The sequence below is a fragment of the Epinephelus moara genome, chromosome 6 (assembly GCF_006386435.1).
Source record: "Epinephelus moara isolate mb chromosome 6, YSFRI_EMoa_1.0, whole genome shotgun sequence".
NCBI classification, from domain to species: Eukaryota; Metazoa; Chordata; class Actinopteri; order Perciformes; family Serranidae; genus Epinephelus; species Epinephelus moara.
The window spans coordinates 19,155,604-19,177,084 of NC_065511.1; the positions used below are offsets into that span (position 1 = coordinate 19,155,604).

At 39.5% G+C, this 21,481-nt stretch overlaps 1 protein-coding gene across 2 annotated transcripts in view; it reads right to left on the reverse strand.

Moving 5' to 3' along the window:
- Positions 1-5,800: 5,800 nt before the first annotated feature.
- Positions 5,801-21,481, reverse strand: part of LOC126392535 (transmembrane protein 65-like) — a 66,612-nt gene continuing 50,931 nt past the window's right edge. Inside the window, exons 8-9 of one of the 2 annotated variants that reach the window (XM_050047981.1) lie at positions 12,893-12,998; positions 5,801-12,182 (exon numbers count right to left, since the gene is read on the reverse strand). In XM_050047981.1, the coding sequence (XP_049903938.1) occupies positions 12,033-12,182; positions 12,893-12,998 (256 nt within the window). In that variant the 3' untranslated portion in view covers positions 5,801-12,032. The remainder of the gene's footprint in view (positions 12,183-12,892; positions 12,999-21,481) is intronic. The other variant, XM_050047982.1, reaches the window with a different exon arrangement.

Sequence of the window (21,481 nt, forward strand, 5' to 3'; positions counted from 1 at the left end):
AGAGCATACCAAGAGGAAAGAGTGCCCTGGTTTATATATGTGTGTGAGTGTGTGTGTGTCGTTTTACCCTGTGTTACATCCCACCAACCTCCGCCACTGACCCTGTGTGTGCATATGGACCTTGTCATGAACAACTATGGACTGTGTTAATATTTCTTCCACTGTTAGTTTGTACTGGTTGAGTGAGGCGACACTTGAAAAACCAATTAGACCATGCAGCTCTCAAACTGTCCAGTGAAACTACAACTAATGAAGTCTTTTAAGGCAGGACGGCAGCTCCTCCAGGTGAGGAGACTTGACCATTCTGGAAAACAAGTAACCACTTTGTTATAGTCTCTATGGATAATCCTAGGCTTTAGCGATACCCCTGTAAACATTAATGGAAAAGCAAATGGTACGAGATTACAGCAGCAAGCTTTTGCTTCCCTTGTTTTGCATTGCACATCGCAACAGTGATGAAATGGTGCAACGTGAGCACACATTGATGACAACAGGTGAATGATTTTCAATGATTTAATGATGTTAGTCCACTTTCCTACAAAATCTCTCTTTGTGCTGAAGTAGTAGGGAGTTTAATAGTGTCATAGTTCTTAACGTGTTAGTACTTTACCATGTGAACGGTGCTGGATACCTGTGATCATGACGTAGAGTAAATGAACAAAAAGCTGTGGTAAAACTGAGAGGAAATGCTCCTCAAAGTTTCTCTTTTTGGGAGGCGGCCATTGCACACTCACAGAATGGAAAATATGACCAAAAAGAGGAATTTATGAATCAGATGTATTTCCTCTCAGTAGAAGCGTGGTGCTGTTTTCAAGAACACATTTGAAAACTGTAGATTTTACCAGAGCTTATCAGCGGCTGCAGGTTGATATAACAGAGACACCTGCTGGTTGTTTGTACTGTGTGAGCTCTGCTGAATGAAGCAATGAAGGTGAGCCCATTCGGACAGACTGAAACTGCCACGCTGCAGCAGCTCCCAATGCAACTTCATACCAGCCATGAGCAGAAAGCATATTGTTTCCACTGATATCACAATTTCTTTTCTTCACAAGCTTTTACTTTTGCACAATCTGAAGGTGGTGCTCATGATTAGATGTGAGCTGAGCACAGTGGAAGATACAGTCACATTTTGAAATTATTTATATGTTATTAATAAGTTATTACCCATGAAAGGTTTGGGGGCATTGGGAGTTTTAAAAGTGGCACAGTGGTTTGGTTATTAATGGTGCTACCTGCTACAGGCTAGCATGTTAGCTTTTAGCTCCATTTATGGGTTGAATATATAGAGGTATGCTAACAATGCTAACAAGTTGCAATGCTTTTTTTTTTCTTTGGTAGTTAAACAGTGCCTGGTGAAGAAAAATGAACTTGAAAATGTCAGGCTGCCCCTTTAAAGGCAGTATATGGGCTGCCCAATGAAAATGCAATTTCTTCCTTTGGGTATAGCATGTTAACATCGTGTTTATCTGTTAAATCATGTTGGAGACACAATCTTAATGCATATTATTTCCTGCTTTAGATTTTAATCGGAACTTCTTTTTTGGGGGGGGGATTGCCTGTTGTGGCTCAGTTTACATATTGACTCAACCCTCTGATTCTTAAAGAGACAGTTCGCCCCCCAGAATACATATTTTCCCTCTTACTTGTCTTGCTCCTTATCAATTTAGATTATTTTGCTGTGACCTATAGTGTGTTGGAGATATTGGCCGTAGAGATGTCTGCCTTCTCTCAAATACAATGGAAGTAGATGGCCCTCGGCTTGTGGTGCTCAAAGTGCCAAAAAAAAAAGCATTTGATATACTCAACAGCAACATCTAACGTTAATCCACAGACCTTGTTGTCAGCAGTTTCTTGTAGGAACTATTTTCTTTATACCGAACTGCACCCATCAACCGTATCACTGCACAGAAGGAAGCGTGCCTCTACTGTTAGCTCACCTAGCATCACTGAGCTAGCCAACGTTACAGCTCAGCCAAGGAGGACACCATTAATGTTGACATCTCGCGCAGTCAAGAGTCCATGAGTAGATGCACGCTTCCTTCAACAACAAGGTCTGTGGATTATCTTGAGTAACTGTATCCTGATTTCTGGAAAGAGACATTGCTGTCGAGTTTTTCAAATGCATGTTTTTGGCGTTTTGAGCACCACAAGCCGAGTGCCATGTAGTTCCATTATATTGGAGAGAAGGCAGACATCTCTACAGCTGATATCTCCAGGCAAAAACAATCTATAGTGATAAACAGGTTAAGGGAAAATATGTATTTTGGATTTTAGGGTGAACTGTCCCTTTAATACATAAAGAACAGAGTAGAGCATGTTTATACAAAAAATGAAACAAAATCAAAAACTAGAAGATTCATATCGGGACAGATATTAATGTCTATGTCACATCAAAATCAGGCTCCTAGCTCTGCTGTGACACAGACCCAGATCACAGACGAGTGTTGACACGAGGGGCAGCACGCATTGACTAAACATTAATTATTCAATAAATACCGCAGGGGAATCATTCAAGATTTGAAGGGAAACAAGGGGGAGGAACTTGCAAATTAAACGATTATCAGTCTCCCCTGGCTAATTTGAACAAATCTCCTTCTGTTTAAATATTTTATATTTTGAGTCATTAAGGAGCAAAGATGTCGATGTTTAATTTTTGTTGATTATTTTAATGTTTAACTGCACATTAGTACCTCTCTTGAACGTAATGACTGCTCTGGGTACTTGCAGTTATTAACACCATGACCTAGAAAACACTCCCAGAGTACGGCTCTGCTATAACATACAATTGTTTTGTGAGACAAAGCCGTTGTTAACCGATGTGGAACTAGCTATAACCTTTAAATGTGTTGTTGCTCTCAATAATATGTTCATGGCGCTGTGTAGTTTGCATGTTGGTAATATGTTTTTAGTGCAGGGACATGAGCGATGCGTGGCACATAAACAGTATGACTGTGTTCTCAGAATGAGCAGCTATTTGACTTAATACTGATTATAAAGATATTTTTTTGTATGTGTTTTTGCAGATGTATGCGTGATCAAATATACTGACTGAGTGTGTGTGTTGCTCCATTTTAGTATTGTTTGTATGGAGGAAGGAGTGAGTGGTATAAAAAGATTTGAATAACAAATAAAGCTTCAGTGAAACAAACATAATTTTTGTATGTAATTCTTTAAGCAACAAGTAAAGCCTCCAGTTCATATCTGCAGGTGACGGTGAGTCGTATTTGTTTTGCAAGTGTTCACTCCTGACTCTCAGTTACAGCTTCATATCAAATGTTCTCTATGCGACGCCCGTCCCATGCTGTTTAATCTCTGATGATGCTCTCAAAGTTGCTGCCATTCGGTCCCTTGTGTCACCTGTGTGTTCCCCCCTCTGACACAGGTGTATGTGTGTGTGTGTATGTGTGTGCTGTGTTTTGATCCAGCCTGTGCTGTCAGACAACTAATGGCAACCAGGGGGAAGAAGAAAAGGGGACAAAGATGACAACAAGCAACAACAAATATACACGTAAATCACTGCAATGCTGGAGTGTGTTCCACTTAAGATCCTTAGAGAGAACATAACCTGTCGCAGTATGAGACTAATCCTGTCTGTGCAGCAAATAAAATCAAAAACACAATGTGGAGAAATACAGGTGGTTTATATGTCTTTCAGAAGAGTAACACAACCAACTTAGTTCACAGGTGGACTTATGGAGGGACTAAGTAGTTTTAATGTTTGACTTGTTTGTTTTTTAATTTTTACATGTATATGTAGAGATCAAACATGGAAACCTTGTGACATATTCTATCTATCTATAGCAGGAACAGGCAGATAAAGTCGCCCACTCTCGATAGGGTGCCAGGTGGGCCGCCGACCATTTTCTTTCTTTTTTTCACAACAGTATCTTTGTTTATTGTTCTTAGAATTAATAAAGACATACGCATACACACATCCAGTGTATGTATATGTGCATCCACAAACAGGCAAAAAGAAAAGGACACCAGAACAAAATCTCGGTATTTAACAGACATGTAATCCACCCCCACCCTCTACCTCAAAAGTACGAATTTAAAGATCATTTTTAAAATAAATAATAAAATAAATAAATAGAAATAAAATAAATGGAAAAATGAGAGAAAAATAAATAAATTGAAATAAAAGGGGGGGGGGTCATAAATTACAGGTTGAGGATCATGTTAGTGCTGTACAATACATTTCAGTTTAAATACATGTTATATTAATGTACAAGTTTTGACAACAATTTACAAGAAGAAAAAAGCTTTGACAGATTTGGACATTGTAGAGGCTCACTCATAGCTTATCCCTGTATACTTCCAACATGTGAGTTAAGTCAGTACTCTCTAGATAACACATGAAGGGACTCCAGCTGTTGCACCAACCATTTTCTACAGCTTGTCAGGGGACGATCCCTTGAAACCCCTGACAGAGGTCCCGGCCAATTCTTAATATATCAGTTATTAATATTTGTTCAATAACTGGCCCCTGGCCTTCCATCATTTTGCAGAAGTGGCCCCTGGGCAAAGCAGGTTAAATATACCATGTTATGCCATTTTGTTAAGATTGGATTCCTACTCTTAGTAAAATAAACAATATCACTTTCACTGCTTAATACAATAATAAAAGACATTTTTTCATCCATTGTTTGCAACCATAATAACCAAATTTGTGCTTGTGTTGTTGTTCCTTGTAATATGCTTCTACATTCAGTTTGTATTTACTACTTATTATCTCTGTGAAAGGTGTTTCTATATATCACTGCAGTCGCTGCTGTGAATTGTAATTATAGAGACAAATGGTGATAACATATGCATATTATCAAAATGCCTCATAGGCATTGTGTGTGTTTAGTATTAAAATGCAAGTTAATATTCATATTGGTTAAAATGAAAGACTACAGCCTACGCACAATATTCTCCCATATCTTAACATACATTTTATATCAACTACCAGCAGATTGTCTCATATATCGTCTCATAGTATGTGCACTGTTATTGTGTGCTCTCAGTATTTTTAGAGACAATTGTCCAGTGGTATACACACATATGACTGATCTAATCTTTGTGACACCTTCAGTAAAAGTAAAATTCCATGATATCAAGATGCCTTAAACAGGAAGTGACACAGTATTAATCAGGTAGTGTGTTATGAATCAGTCATATAAATATAGTTCAGTTTTCTAAAAAACAACCCCCACAGGTTACTTTGAACGTTTAACAAAGGAACAGCAGAATGACTGATGTGAATATCAAATAAGCTTAAATCTAGGAAGTTAATGAGCCCACAGCAAGATTGAGAGCCAGCATTTTAATCTGCCTCGAGCAAACTAATATCAGCAGCCAATATAAATGTTGTCTTGGTATAAAAATGCTAATTCAGTGAGACAGAACTCTGTGAACTTTGTGGGACATAAATTAAAACCTAATTCATGATACTGGGAGCTGCACAGAGCATCCCCATCCCCACAGGTGTTCTCACTTTATCTGCCTGATTAGACCTCCTCTCAGGACTCTGTGTGTGTGTGTGTGTGTGTGTGTGTGTGTGTGTGTGTGTATGTGTGTGTGTCGAGTTTGGTGACTTCACCTGATTCACTGCATCTCTGACTAACTTCAGACTGAGCAAACCCAAATCTCCAGAGAGAGCTGGATATGAAACATTTTGCTTTCACCAGAAACAATCAGACATCAAATGTGTTCAATTAAAAACTAATACATACAGTGTGCTAAATTAAAGACACACAGTGTTCAATACAGATGTGCAGAATCTCTCATCTTTCTCTTGTTGTTCAAGCATTTATTTGAGTTAAAGATCAGCTTTTATGACTCTGAATCAAACTTACACATAAACAAATTAACAAACAAATCCGTTTAAAAAGCTAATATTACATTTGCCTTAAACTAAAATGCATTACATGATGGGAAAGTCCGCAGCAGGCCAGATGTTTCCTGCCAGGTGATACTGTTTAATCAAAGTAGATAAAATTAAATTAAAAAAAAAACAAAAATCACACAGAAACAGACTCTTATTCTCTACTCCATATTTTTCTTTACATTATATTTATCCTACATAATAATCATTTTAATACCCCTCCAATTCTTACATATGTACAGAGCATATACTGATGTTATACCTATACCTTATATAACAAAACAATGTAAAATGCATTAGCTCTGCCTGAAAATAATAACTTCTAAGCACCATGGATTATGTCACGAAATAAAGTTGTCCACATTGTCACACTAAAGATGACAGGCTGCAAAGACACTCGTGAAGACAACATATTTTTGTCCATGTTATACAGATTTGATCTCATTTCTTTTGAGCTGATTTACCCTGATGGATAAAAGGAGAGATATTACTGTGTGTGTGCAGTGGAGAACAGACCAAATCTGTGTGAATGTGTTGAAGTTTAGTAAATTTATAATGTGTAAGTTTTTAACTTGAATTAGAACTGAAAGAACTGTGCCACTTTCAGGCTTTGACACCAGCCCAGTTGGTAAACTCAAATCCCATCATGGCACATTTAACCTCCTGAAACCTGGAGCAACTTCACTTTTCATGTGCTGCTTTCAGACATCTTTCACGAGTATTTTTGTAAACCTGAGCTAATTGGTTTGATTTCTTTAAAAAAGGCAATCAGAAATTTGGCAGAAAATATCCTGCAAATTGCAAGGAATTATTAAAAGGTGTCAAGACATGAGCAGAGAGAGAGAAAGTAAAATAAAATAAGGTAAAACTTAAAAAAGCCCCCCAAAAAATCTATGTCTGTCTATAATTATTATAATTACACATTTAAAATTAGGTTACAGGAAAAAAAAAATTATATACTGTGGCCTATGTTTTATTATTATTTGTTTTTTATTTTAGTCCCTTTTCAGGTAATTTCCTGTTTTGTTGTTTTACTTTTTTGTGCTAATTTTCACTTTTTTTGTGTAACTTGTAATCATGCTCATGTTTAGGCCATTTCTTATTAAGATGCGCTTTGCCTTCTTTCCATGGTTTTAAAGAAACCAATTAGCTCTGGTTTCAAAGGGTTAAAATCAAGGCTGTGTTTCTAACTTCTGGGAAAGTTGAAGCTTTAGAGGATTTTAAGCACCAGCAGCTGTTCATTGCTCTATAAATGCTGCAAAGGTCATTTTGGCCAATGCAGATGAGGCTTACACCACATTAAAGGTAATCACCAAAGTCAATGGGTTTCATCATCTGGGGACCACAAATGTCTGTGCAGATATTTCAGTGTGGACAAAAGTGGTGAATCGACTGACTGACAAACGAGCATGCCACCAGCATGACAAAAAATGAATATAATTTTCCTTTTCATTGTAGAAGGTTTTAACATGCAACTCCAGAACTGATAGTTGTTTAAGGAGTTATTTCGGATGATCAGAAAACACATGAAACAGATTGTGTTAAATAAGATGGGCAACGTGGTCTCCAAATGTGGGACAATGTTCTATAAACTGTGGGACAGTAGTGTTGACATACTGCAGACTGAAATGCCTCCTGATCTTCTGAAACCAAAGCAGGTCCATACAAACACTAAAAGCAAAAGAACTCCAAAACTTTTAACTGAATAAACACAGGCTACCAGCTTACAGTGCACAAATTTATCTGCAGATATAAAATAAGGTCTTAAAGTATGCACTCACCACCTGGAACATACTGTGTGTCACACACTGAGGAGGCAGCCCATGAAAAATAGGTTCATCTTTGATTTAACATTCCACCTGTTTTTAAATATTAAATTAAACCTCTTCAAGATAATGTTTCAGCTCTGAGCTTCTGTGAATATTTTGTTTCCTCCAGGAAACCCAGGCTAAGTGATGCAGTGCAAAGTGAATCCTGGAAAAAGATAATGGCCCCAGTATTACAGTATTTTGACACCGTGACTGACTCTGCACAAGAGAATCTTAAAGCACTGCACTGGCAATTTAATGATCCAGTGCAGGAAGGCAAATTGCTACTGTTGCTGGAAACTATTACTGCCATCACATTTTGCCCATGGAGCAGAGTTTTCTCATCAAATTCTGCACCTCAGGATCTGCACACCATCCAAATCTCCATGCTGCAATTGCAAGTTTACATCCCAGCAGAGGGCCCTGTTACCAATCTGTAAAGCCTCTGCAAGGCAATCCAAAACAGACACTCCCATGGTGAACTGTTCATAACTGGCTGTCAAAAAGGGAAACAGATTTCTTGTGCTTGTTTAGACGGCCATAAAATATATATTTTTATCACAGCAGTTAATAGTCTGGTCTTTTGCATGTTAAGTTACTCAAGTTTTGTTTCCTTTTTTTATGATTCTTACACAGTAAACATGTACAATAGTTTTTTTTTATTAGCAGTACATGCAAGGTGGAAATCAGGCAATCAGATCAAAAATCCTAACTACATAAGTATCTTCATTTCTTTTCTTCATTTTCATCACTGTTAAGGATTACTGTTACCCACATAATAAATAACTACTTTACAGGGTAAGTCTTCAGAGCATGTTCAGCAACTTTAGTTATGGACTGTGACATGGAGCGATCCTGTCGAAAATATACTAACAAAGGTGTTTTTGTGCTGACAAATATTTTCTATTCTTATACTCAACGTCATTTGGGATCAAGAGAATATACAGTGAGAACATACATGAATACAAGTCTGAATAGTATAACAAAAATAAATACATTTTCTGCGAGGAGGTTCGATTCAGTGACACGTGGCTGCTTCCTTTCACTTCTAAACAAATTCGACGCCATACACAACAGTCTTCAGTTCTGCTGATGAGATGACCAACCCGTACCGTGCAGGTGACAAAAACAGCTCTTCAAAAGATAAATTGTAAATCAGTGACAGCTGAATTAAGACTTGGATTGATGGTAGTGTCTCATCGCCCAATACAAATCCTCTCTGCCTTCATGGCTGATGCTGCAGATTGCCTAGTTTGCATTACAAAATAAGAGCAATGATTAAAAGCAATAATTAAAGTGATAAAGTGATCAATTACAGCCAGAGAAACTTTGTGGCTAGACATCAAGGGGCTTGAATACTAAACAGGAAAACAGATGATGATCTATAACCATAAATGTGTGGCAGCATGTCACCCAAACTTCACTGAGAGAAACCAGCAGCTTTGTCTGAACTTCAGCCAGCAGAGGGCAGCAGAGCAGAGACAATATAATATAACTACAGGGAAAGCTTGCAAAAAATGCAGTTGTGCGTTAGTACTAAAAAGCAGTAACAACATTTTCACAAAATGGAAACAGGTTCACAATCATCTCATGCACTGTGAAGTCAAACTGAAACTATCCACTGGACTGTAGCTGAGTATTTCCAGGCTGCCCTTGCATGGACTAGAGGGACCTCTTGCACAAAACACCTTCAATTTTCTCCTTAAGTATGATTCCTAAGGCGTTATTTCTCCTTAGGTGAGGGACTCACTCAAGCATGTTGCACAGAATCCCTTAAAAGGTTTCCTCAGTTAAGGAAAACAAGGCATTTTGCAGTGGTAAAAGTTTCCATAGTGTGTTTATTTGCCTGCACTCATGCTTGTGATACCTGTTATTGCTTTACAAAGTTGGCCTATAGATAGTTTGAAAAACGTCAGAAGAAGAGAAGTTAAGAAAACCAAATTGATCAGAGGAGGAAAAGCTTGTACTTCTGGAAGAATATATCAAAAGGGATGAGCTGGTATGCCATGATCTGTATCTGTATCTGTTCAACCAAATAAATTATCTGCATCTGTATCTGTACTCAGAACAGGTGGAGTTTATACTGAGTGAGTGGGACTTAAACCGGAAATGGGTGGGACCTACCCAGAAGTTTTCATCTTATGTCTGAAACTGGTTTGGGTTGATCAGAAGTTGCTATATTTATTATTTATCATAAAAATATATTATTACAGAACAATCTCAGGATTGAACTTCAGATTATTTCTGATCACAAGACTAAGAGAGAGTAGGAGAACACAGTCATCACGAGCACTGACATTAACACATTTTACTCAGTAGATACTCTTGAAAAGAATTAGCACTATCTGTATGGAAAACTTGTTTCGTCCAAGTATTCGGCTCAACTCTAATAGACAGCACATACTAAAAATTAAATCTAATCCCCAAATAACAGATAACAACAATTGTGGGGTAGGACATTGCATTAAACATTAATTCAATCGAATCTATAATGTAAAAGGTAAAGCTTATCCATTGGGTTATCCCTGTCGCTGAACACTCTTCTCAGGGTGCCTTTATTTCTTTCATTTATTGCCATAAACTCGGCCATGTTGCAGTTAACATAAAGTCAGAGGTACCTCAAGTTGTTTTTTAACTTAACTTGGGTTGCAAAGGTCTTCTGTGCAACGGTTTAGGGATTCCTTAAGTATAAGGCCAAGACAAGTAGAAAACCTTAAATGCTAGACTCATACAGAAGTAATCCCTCTCAATTATCACTTACACCCCACTACAAGTGTGTGGTGGTGTATTTATCTGCAGAGACTCTGCTCTGTGCCTGTATTTTCTTATTTCCTGTGTTTGGGACATTTATGGGTGTGTACCCCCACAGCAGGTGAGCTCAGGGCTGTATAAAAAGGTAGTAACCAGGTGCCAGATCATGAGCAGCAGGCATCGAAGAGACACCGCGCCAGAGAAATGCATATATAGAGAGGCAAAACGCCAAACAAGAGGGAATCTGAGGCTGGCTTTTAATTTTGCTGGCAAGCACGTGCACAAACAGTAACTGAGAATCCTGCACAGCATATATCTAAGGAGATTTTATTTTAATGGAGCCTTAATTCGGACTTTAAAGGAAAATCTTAACTTAAGGTATTTTGTGCAACCGGCCCCTGATCCTAGCTCACCATGCACGGTAGAGGAGTGTTGTAGTTCAGCTGCAGGTTGGTAAAGCAGATAAATCATGTGGTATTTGAGCCAGAGGGTCAGTGCAAATGGGACAGAGGTCTCAGGTGGTTCAGTGTTGGCATTTCTTATCTTTCTGCCACAGCTACTCTCTATCCTGTCCTCCCTCTGCCACTCTGTATTTCTCCCCTTCCTGCACAACTCCACAGAGGAAAGTAACAAACTGCTTTTTAAAAGGTTAGATTTCATTGAACTGCACCTTGTTTGTTACATTCAGTGTACATGGGAGACATTTGGTGCATGTTACGGCTTCATGTGATCATGAAAAAGGTCCTCACCAACAAAAAAAACAACATAAAAATCTTAAGAAGTAAAGAAGCAGGTGTAACATTTAACCGCCTGCATTCTCGGTAAAAGCAGCTCACTGGTTGTCATGGAGTGTGAATGACTTTAAGACATCATCAAAAGGCAGACATGCTTGTAAAACTAAAGATACTTGATATGGAAGGGCGCATCTTTATATGCAAAGGTTACCCTCTTTCCTTGGCTCGTCATCGCCCCTCAAATAACTGATTAGGAATTACTTTAACACTGCTGAAACGAAACATTGACATGCCTCTTTGTTCAGTCTTTCTCTATGAGGAGTTCTTACAATGAATAAGAAACCTTTGAAATCAAAATGTCATGTACGATATTTTTTCTGAATGATCTCCGAAAGTATTTTTTTCTTGCATTGGTAACAAACTTAGAGATATTTTCAGGAGCCCTCAAATCTTCAACCACCCTTACCTAACCATCTAGAGTCAGAGGTTTATATATTCAACAGAGAAAGAGGCCACTTCAGTGTGGTTTAGATTAATGAGTTTCAGCCCGTGTCGGTCAGTCAAGACAAGTTGAGGTTACGGTGCGATAAGTTGGAGTAGCAGCAGTCCAATGAATCGACCATTTCTTGTCTCTTCAAGAGATGGTCCGGTCCCTGTGCTTAGGTTCAAAGTCAACAATCAAATAATATCTAAAATCCTCTTCAGAATACCTTTGATAGTTTGACTGGGGCCTTGCAAAGTAAAGTAGCCGGTGATTAGATTGTAACAGGTTGAATGACATTTTCCATACACTCCAGTCCTCCAGACAGTCCCAGTTATAAGTATTCTAATGGATTCCAAATAGTATTTGTTTCAGGCGAGATGAAAGTTTCAGTTTTTGCCGCTCTCTTTTGAAGCGGGCGGGGGTTGCGTCTTCTCCTCCGCTTCCGTCTGGCTCTCTTTCTTGTCGTCGTCGTCCTTGAAGAACATGAGAGGAAACATGCCCAGGATGCAGCCGATGCCAACACCGATGGCTTTACCCTGCACGGAGGGAAATAAAAGTAAGAATAGTAGTGACAGGATGCATTTTCAGAAAATGGGTTTTAAATAATCCACACACAAAGTTCAGCTTTACAGCTCTGTCGTTTGCAGTACATAAGCCTCTTACATTTGACTTACAAGCAAATGTTTTACCCAAACTGTCCTTTTGTTGTTGTATTATTTTGTTATGACTGAGTTTGGGCTAAATTCAGATATATATTCTATATACATGCTTGCAAAAAAACACCACAGGTACTGCCACACATGCCAGGACGATTTCCTTGACCTTTCACAATCGGCAAAGAGCCTTTCAGTGCTAGTTTAATCACTCGACCTAATTACAGCTAATTACATTTCACACTCCAGCAGTCACAGCGTATTAAGAATCATTCAGGTCTAATTTCCTCGCCCGGTTAAAGAGTGATTGAAGGGGCACATCACAGAGACTTGTGTTTCTATTGTCGCTGTACAAACCCCTGACCGGTGTTTACGATGCATTACACAACAAATCCCTCGAATGCTCTTTGCAGCGAGTTCATTATTATCCACTCTGAGTTTATGTTGAGTGTTTATTAGTCTGATGGGCTTTTGCCTGTCTTTCACACTCGCACATTAAAAAGCCAGACGAGCATTTAGTTACTGTTGTACTATAGGAGTGACAGAGGCACAGAGCAAAGTTGTGGGTTGTAGTGAAGTGTGTTGATACCAACCGAGTGAGAGCTGACTCTGGTCTGCCACATGTCAGCCTGTTTTGGGCTCAAGTCAGGAATCTGCATTCCCAGCCGATACGCCAAGGCCTCCACATAACCTGCCAGCCTGAAGAGAGGAAGAGACAGAATCAAACTTAGAGTAACAACATGAGCTGCAATCAGTGACCCAGAAATGAGACAGTTCACCCCAAAATCCAAAGTACATATTTTTCCTCTTACCTGTAGTGCTGTATCAGTCTAGATTGTTTTGGTGTGAGTTGCTGAGTGTCGGAGATATCGGCTGTAGAAATGTCTCCCTTCTCTCCAATATAATGGAACTAGATGGCACTTGACTTGTGGTGCTCAAACTGCCAAAAAAATAGTCAGCAGCAATGTCTCCTTCCAGAAATCATGACCCAGTTACTCAAGACAATCCTCAGACCTTGTTGGGAGTAGTTTCATGTAGGAACTATTTCTTTCTGCTGAACTACACCTGTCAACTGTTTCACCATGCAGAAGGAAGTTCACCTAGCACCACTGACAATGTGAGCTTTTTAAGTGTATCTTTCTGGCACTTTGAGCACCACAAGCCGAGTGCCATCTAGTTCCTTTATTTCAACAGAGGGCAGACATCTCTACGGCCGATATCTTCAAAACTCAACAACTCACACTGAAGTAATTTACATTGACAAATAGCACTATTTTTTTTATTTTTGGTTGACCTGTACCTTTAAGCTGCTTTGAGAAACAGTCAATGAATTATTCTTCTATTTTGTCAAGGCAGTAATTTTGACATTTAACAGGATGAAAAGCCTGTTCGAGCAGAGCAGAGAGACATGGTCGGCATAAAGGTCAGTAATGGAGACATAAATCAGTTATAGACTCAATAGGCCTGTTCATTCATTCATGTTGCCTAGCCGCTTATCCTCCTTGGGGTTGGGGTTTGGGGGCTGGAGCCTATCCCAGCTGACATTGGGTGAGAGGCAGGGTACACCCTGGACAGGTCGCCAGACTATCACAGGGCTGACACATAGAGACAGACAATCATTCACACTCACATTGACACCTATGGAAAATTAAGAGTCACCAATTAACCTGCATGTCTTTGGCCTGTGGGAGGAAGCTGGAGTACCCAGGGAGAATCCATGCTGACACACAGAGTGGTGACGCCTGGCAACAGTGCTAACAACTGATCCACCGTGCCGCCGTGTTCAGGCATGTGCAGAATGCAAAAGATAAATATTGTACACACAGTGTTGACTCTAAGCTTCACACTTTGTGACTACAATGACTTATAGGAATGAAATGTATCACTAAAACAACTGTGTTACATGTACTCACAGGCATATCTGTTCAGGCTGTAATTTGTATATAGATTAAATGTACAAGCACTTGTTCATGTTTGTTTTGGTCCAGATGCTTTTCCTACATTACACGTTCTGATCCATTAAACCACCTTCAGAACATAAAGTAGCACAGCAAAGTAATGACTAACGTAATTGATAATGATGTAAAACAAAGGAAATCAGCAGATGAATGTTCCAGTTGGTGATTTGTTGAATCTATGTGTCATAAAAGCAGCAGGATGTCAAATATTAGCTCTAATAACAGAAAGACAGAGACTCCAGAAATCATTTCCATACAAAACTCTTTTATTTTAATTCTAAAGTTGTAAGTTGTGTGTAGATGTTTAGATGATGTGCTTTACTGTCCCTTAAACAGTAGTTATATAACTATTAAATAAAACTAGTAAAATGCAGATAAATTGGTTGTTGTGATTCTTTATACATAGATTTTAGTTTGGAGGGAAAAGTCCATAAAGCTAAGCATCGGCCTGATATCGTGTGCAGCGTGCAGGTTCATCAGTGTATCGACCGACGACCAGAGATGGATGACTGTCTGTCAGTGCACTGATCCAAAAGTGACCAACAGAAAGTTTATAGATTACCGGCCAGTATTTCCCTCAGTGGGGATAAAGGTGACATGTTTTATGTCAACATGAATAACAATGTGGGTGCAAAGCCGAAAACACAACAGAGAGAAATGATTATAAAGTTGCTTTTGGCCATAACTGTGGTCAAATATGCCAACAACAGAATTTAAATTTAATGAAATCTGTGAGGACATTGGGACTTTGTTGCAACCATGTAGCAAAAAAAAGAAACACATGTACTACATCACATGGGTATATTAAAGTTTATGTTTAAAAGGCCCTAAGACTAAAAATGTGTCACATTCAATAATATATTTTTTAAAAATATCACCATGCAAAGATGTTCAAACACTTGAGTCAAGCTTCCAAACTGTATACTGAAGGACTGTTGTCTGTGGCTGGTAATATTACATCGGACCACTCTCACATTTTATTTGAAGATTATCAGCTTTTGCTGTCACAGAGAAGATTTAGAGTCCCACAGATTCAAGTGAACTGGTTGAGAAATGTTTTTGTTGCTCAGTCTGTCAGCTTCAGTGTACCTGAGGTCAAACACTGAATGTAATAGGGAATGATTCATGTGTTGCCCAGCATCCACTTTTTATAATGTTTGATGTGATAGGTAAGACAAAGAGAATTTTTTATGTCAATAGAGTGAAATCAAATCAAGTCCAATATAACCTCTCAACTGCAGCTGATAAAACAGCCCTCTCATTTAGGGTAGACTGCACCATCGACTATAAGAAGCTAGTGGAGCTCTTGTTTGTCTCTGGGTTTAGGTGCATAAGGTGATCTATAAAACCCAAGAGGTTTATCAGGTCTAGTTCTGCCACACACATCCGGCACTGACCCATTTTGCCCAGAGTCCCTATAACCAGCCAGTATCTCTATACTGGAATACTGTGACTATAGGCCACTGTAATACATTTAAAGTGACAGAGACCATTTTACAGGCCTTCATCTCATTACACCTGGATTACTGCAACAGCCTCTTTTCATGCTTGAACCAAAAAATCTATCGATCGACTTCAGACGGTCAGCTGCCAGGCTTTCAACCAGAATCAAGAGACGTGATTACATCGCTCCAGTTTCAGCCTCACTGGCTTCCAGTATGTTTTGTCTTAGTTCTGCTGTGAAACTGTGCCTCCTTAGGGCAAGGAGATACCCATACACCAATGCAACTGGGCTGGACAGCCACAAAGAGGTCCACAGGCTAAGATCAATGCAAAAATAGTCAATTTATTTTGGACATACATGCACAAAAAGAAGGGTGTCCCTACCTCAAAGTGCAAAAAATAATAAAAAGTAATATAAATGCAGCAGCAAACATTTCAGTCCTTGACTATCATCAGTGCTACTGACATGAGTGCTCCACAGATATAGACACAGATTCCTACCTGGTAGTAGGAAATCTGGGACAGATTCCAACTACCAGGTAGGAGCACCCTTCTTTTTGTGCACGGATGGTTTTATTTGATTTTACTGATTACTGTCTTCATGGCTTCTCTCCCTGCTATATCTCTGACCTCTTAGTACCGTACATGCTGGTAGAAACCTTGAGATCCTTGGGCAGAGGACTTTTGTCTCTTTGATTATATACAACCCTTTTTAAGAATATGCATTATGTTGGCATAATATCATCTGCAATATTATAGATTTTATTATATTATAGATTTTGACACAGGGCCCATTAACAAGACATGACTCAAGCTTTAAATTGTGCTTTAGTGGGTCTCTAAAGGTGTGGGGCCTGCAGCACTTTGCCTGGTTAGTAATCCAGCTTTGCTAATATACACATTGAACTAACTACAATCACAAACGCAGTGACAGTGACGACCAAACTAATAACTGCCACTGAAAGTGTCTGGAGAGGAGCTGTACCTTACTGTAGTGTGTAGTCAGAGCAAAAAATAGTGCAGGTCAAGCAGCTCCAGTGTGAGAGAAGAATTTCGAGTCAATATTTGACCCAGGTCTGGCTCAGTCACTGGCACTAATGGATCCTCAGTTCACTGCACACACAAATAAGCTGCTGCTGGAGCTGTCGAGTCAGGGGAGTGATAAGCAGCAAGTAGCATATTTGAGAGAAAGATAACGGGACAGGGTGAGGATGCCGATGTGTGTATGTGTGTGTGCCTGATGACAATCGCCTTTCATGTCAGTAAGGCAGAAATAGAAACTTTTTCGGGGAGACTTTTGGTTGTCAGAGCTCAGCCTCTACTTTCAGAGAAACTTTCTATTCTGCTTGCAAAATGTCAAATCAAATTGAGACAAATGAGACATGATATGATGTGCTACGCTGGTTACATTGTTTTCTTTTCTATGAAATTTAAACTCGTCACCAATCCAAATATTGCCTCTCATATATTCACACAAAACTAATTTTCCTCTGGTGCATGCCTCGCTGGTGCTACTTTGAGTGAAATCCAGCCCGAATGTTTCACATATTTGCAACAGCAGAAGGCGAAAGAAATCAAGGCTGCATCAGAAAATGAAATACCTGCGGTATTCAAAACACTAAAATGACGAAATTTACTGAAAGCACAGCCAGCTGAGGCCTTGGACCAATTATGAGCATGTGAGAATCAGACATGAAGCTGGAACTCAAGCTGGCTGTCCAGAGGCTTAAAAACGCTCCTGGAAAAACAACTGAATATATTATCATTATCAAAGCATTCCCTCAAGTGTGGGCAATAACTTTGTTCTGTTGCATTGGATTTAAATAGTTTAAAGGACACAGGAGCTCTCATATTGTTAGTGGTAACAGGTGCAGAGAGCAGTGGTGCGAAATAAGTGAGAAAAATAACAAAAATGTTACAACTATAAATGAGATATAGATGATTGTACATATGGTGTGTTTCCAAATGAGCAGTTGGAGTGTCGTAGAAATCATCCTTCGACAGGATAACCTAAGATTATGCCAACAGGCATCCGCCCTACTGAGGTATCCTTCAGCTAAACACTGACTCCCTTCTGGTATATAACAGATACTGGGCTTTAAACCTCTGTAGAGGAAGGCAAACTAGACTTTCCCTAAGGGGATCAATGAAGAATCACCCTCTGGTAATCCTGACAGTTTTATAAGGACAAAAAAAGATACATTAACCACAAATCATCCATTCGTTAATTGCCTTTATCAGCTTTTTGCAATAAAGGTCAAGGATTATGCTCTAACTGGGTGTAATGCAGAAATACAAACAAGACATCATGTGTCATAGTCAAGGAGGAGGAAACTAGGACCCCATTTTTTATCTCCAACAGCCCCCACTAATGTAATGTCTCTAAGTTTTTTCCGTCCTATTTTTTCTAACTTGGCCGAATGCAATAATGTTTCACTGGCTGCCTTGTCTGCCCCAGAAAGCTACTAATGCATTATGTCCATAAGGAGCACAAACAGCAGCTGAGACTGCGCCGTGCAGGAGGAGCATCTGTAACAACTGGCTCATCGGGCAGAATGACTCATGAGCTGTATTACAGACTTCAACGAGGTGGCTGGTTTCCTACATCTGTCAAAACACACACACAACAACGCAAGGAGGAAAATCTTACGAATTCACCCGAGCATGAACCCCTGTGCGTGAAAAATAGACACACACATATGTGGATATAGAGCCGCACAGATTGCTCACCACACACACACACACGCACGGGGAGTTGTATACTGTACAAGAGCAGGGAGTCGGAGCAGCAGAGCTCAGTCACTGTCTCTTGGTTGAGGAAAACAGACGTTGAGTGGGAGGATTTACAAACAATCATTGCAACATAATCACTACAATATTGACCAAAGAGCCTCCAGGGGAACATGCTGTAGTGACTGCTACATCTATTTGTGCTCTTCCAGGACATGACTAAGAAAATCTCGCTTTGGCAGAGAAGCCGGCGCCTTCGACTTTCACTGTGAAGAATCAGCTGGCTAATGCGCACATAAAAGGAGCGTGAGCCTGTCTTACATCCTCAACGCTGCGATTCCTGTCTCTCTCCGTTAACTCTTATTACAGAGGCGGAAATTACATGAAATTATCTATAAACTATTTAAAAATACTCATGTTTGATATTATTTTACAATATTATTTATTCATAATACCTAATTTAATGTTAAACATATTTTTGTTTCGTAGCATAGCACTTCTCTAACACTGCAGAATTCTGTCTAACTAATCACAAACTTCGGCTATGTTCACACTGCATGGCTTGCTATAGACTGGGATCGTGAAAATGTGTAGGGTAAATGTGTCTGGTTACCATGGAGATGACTGAAACCTTTCGCAGCAGCATAAATTGACAATGTCCCCCTGCTCTTTAATTTATGTTGTGCAGAACTTTCAAAAAAGTGTCAAGCAACCAACCACAAATCAGCTTTTGGTGCTTGATTTTGTTTTGTTTGTTTTTTTGCTCAGATGTGATGTTTTTTTTACTACTGATCACGTTATTTGATTAACTGTGGCCAATATTAGATTCCAGTGTTAATTGGTGTTGAACTGACCCACATGTGCAAAAGAACAATAATAAAGACATTACAAGCAGCACACTGTCGTACGGAAGTAAACATGGAGGCCACTAAAATCAAGTTGGTGTGCAGTGGAAGCCAATTCATAAGCACATGATAAACAAGGAAGAGGATGAAAACAAAAGAGAGACAATGTTTTTAATTATGGCTTCTGTGGAGCAATGGCTGCTACCTCAGTATGGAGATGTGTGTGGATTAGGAGTCGGAGCCAGGAGTGGTGGGATTGTGATATAAAGGGCTTCAATGAAACAGATTTTATCTAAAATGTCAAGATGTCTTGGGCTACTTTTAACTGCATCTGTAGGCGCCTCTTCACAAGACTCAAGAACCATCTGTGAGTGATGTAAAAGTCACATGAATTCTGATATGACTGTTCAGACTGAGGTCATATTGCTAAGAAATCAGACCTGTATCTGATTCAGGAGCACGTGTGAAAGATGGACAAATCAGAATAAGATTTGATGTGATTAGTGCTGTTTACGCTGTTTTCAAACCAAACAAGCAAACAAACTAGATGGTGTAGCTGTCAGGCAAGTCACCAGAAATCTAAGAGCTGTGATCCAAAGGTACAACACTGGTAGATGTGCTAGGATGTTTCTGTGTCACGATTATTCCCACCTTTTACTTAATGAAACGAAAATTAAGTTTCTTCTCTGACTAACAAACAGTACATTTCTTTCAGTCTTTCAAGCAAATGTAAACTTAAGGGAGGCGAGGCTCACACTAAACCCATTAGCAGCAATTCAATCGATTTCTAGAGCTTTTAATTTGGGCAGGCGAAAACAATTCTGACTGCACCCAGACTGCCTGAAAATGGAGAGCTTGATCCTTTTCCAAGTGAACTGCAGTGCGGTTTGTTGGAAGTGAGAATGTAATCTGAGCCAACTGCAGAAAACAACCTAGAAAATATGCAAATGTATGGGTACATGGATAGAGTCATAATTCAGGTTCTTTTTTTTCACATTTGCCACTAGCAAAGACACTGAATAGGGCGGGAGCAGCAAAAAGTAGAAGCGCTGCAATGGCTGGTCCATTAATTGACATGTCAATTAAGAGAAAACATTCAAACAAATCAGCAACAATTTCAATCATTTATTATTTGTTCAAGTTATTTTTCAAGCAAAAAGGCAAAAAAATTAACTGGAATCCTTATCAGTATTACAATAGTGCTGCTATTATGATAGCAAATTGAAAATCTTTGTGTTTCGGACTGTTATTCAGACAGTAATAAGCAGTTGCAGCCTAGAGCGTAGGTTTCATTTCAACACATAGGAGACGGGGGGGGGGTTTAGGGGCCTCCGCCAGATAATTTCCTGCATTCTGGTGATTTTGTATGCACCAACCTTTGACTTTTCTGCATCAATTAATGGTATAAATGGCTTTAATTTTGTCCAAAAAAAGTAATCTGCACCTGTTTTTATTGGGGCTGCATATTGAGGGGGAGTTGTCGTTATATGTCCCCCCCACAATCCGCACCTATGGCTGCAGCACTAGTTCACTGCACTAGTCATTCATACACAAAAAACTTGTTTAGACTCAGCCATGAAATGTCTCCAACATGAAGGAGTAAAAGTCTGTTCAAAAGCTAATCACTATGTGGTTACCTGCCAGTTAGGAAGTGTGGATCTGAGCAAACTAAATACCAAAACAGCAACAATTTTGCAGTAAAGGGGCATCTGGGGTCGCCTCATCTGCCAGCTCCTGACATAAATACCCACGGTAAGTCTGCTGTGCCTCCCCCTCAGCTCTCACCTGCCACTAAAGTGCCACTGACTCCCAGAGTAATCTAAAGCACAGGCTTTAAGTGAGTGTGCTTTTAAGCCTTCCCCCTTTGAAATGAACACAAGCTGTAATGCAAATGTTGCAGTGAAGGACACCTGCAGGAGCTCCTCCGAGGCTCTGCGTCGCAGACACACAGCCTTCGCGCTCACCGGTGTAAATCCATCAAACTAATAAAAAAGACTCTCTCGTCTGGTCTAATCGAGTCTCACCTTGAGAAACTGGCCACAAGGGCTCTACTTTCAATTACGATTGAGTGGCGAACACAGTCGCTCACACGGAGGCGCAACTGTGTGTGTCTCCGCTGAGAGCGTTTGCAAAGGCCAGAACAACTTAGCTAATCCATCACATTAAACAAAGGAAACAGCACAGTTGTCTATTACCGTGTCTGTTT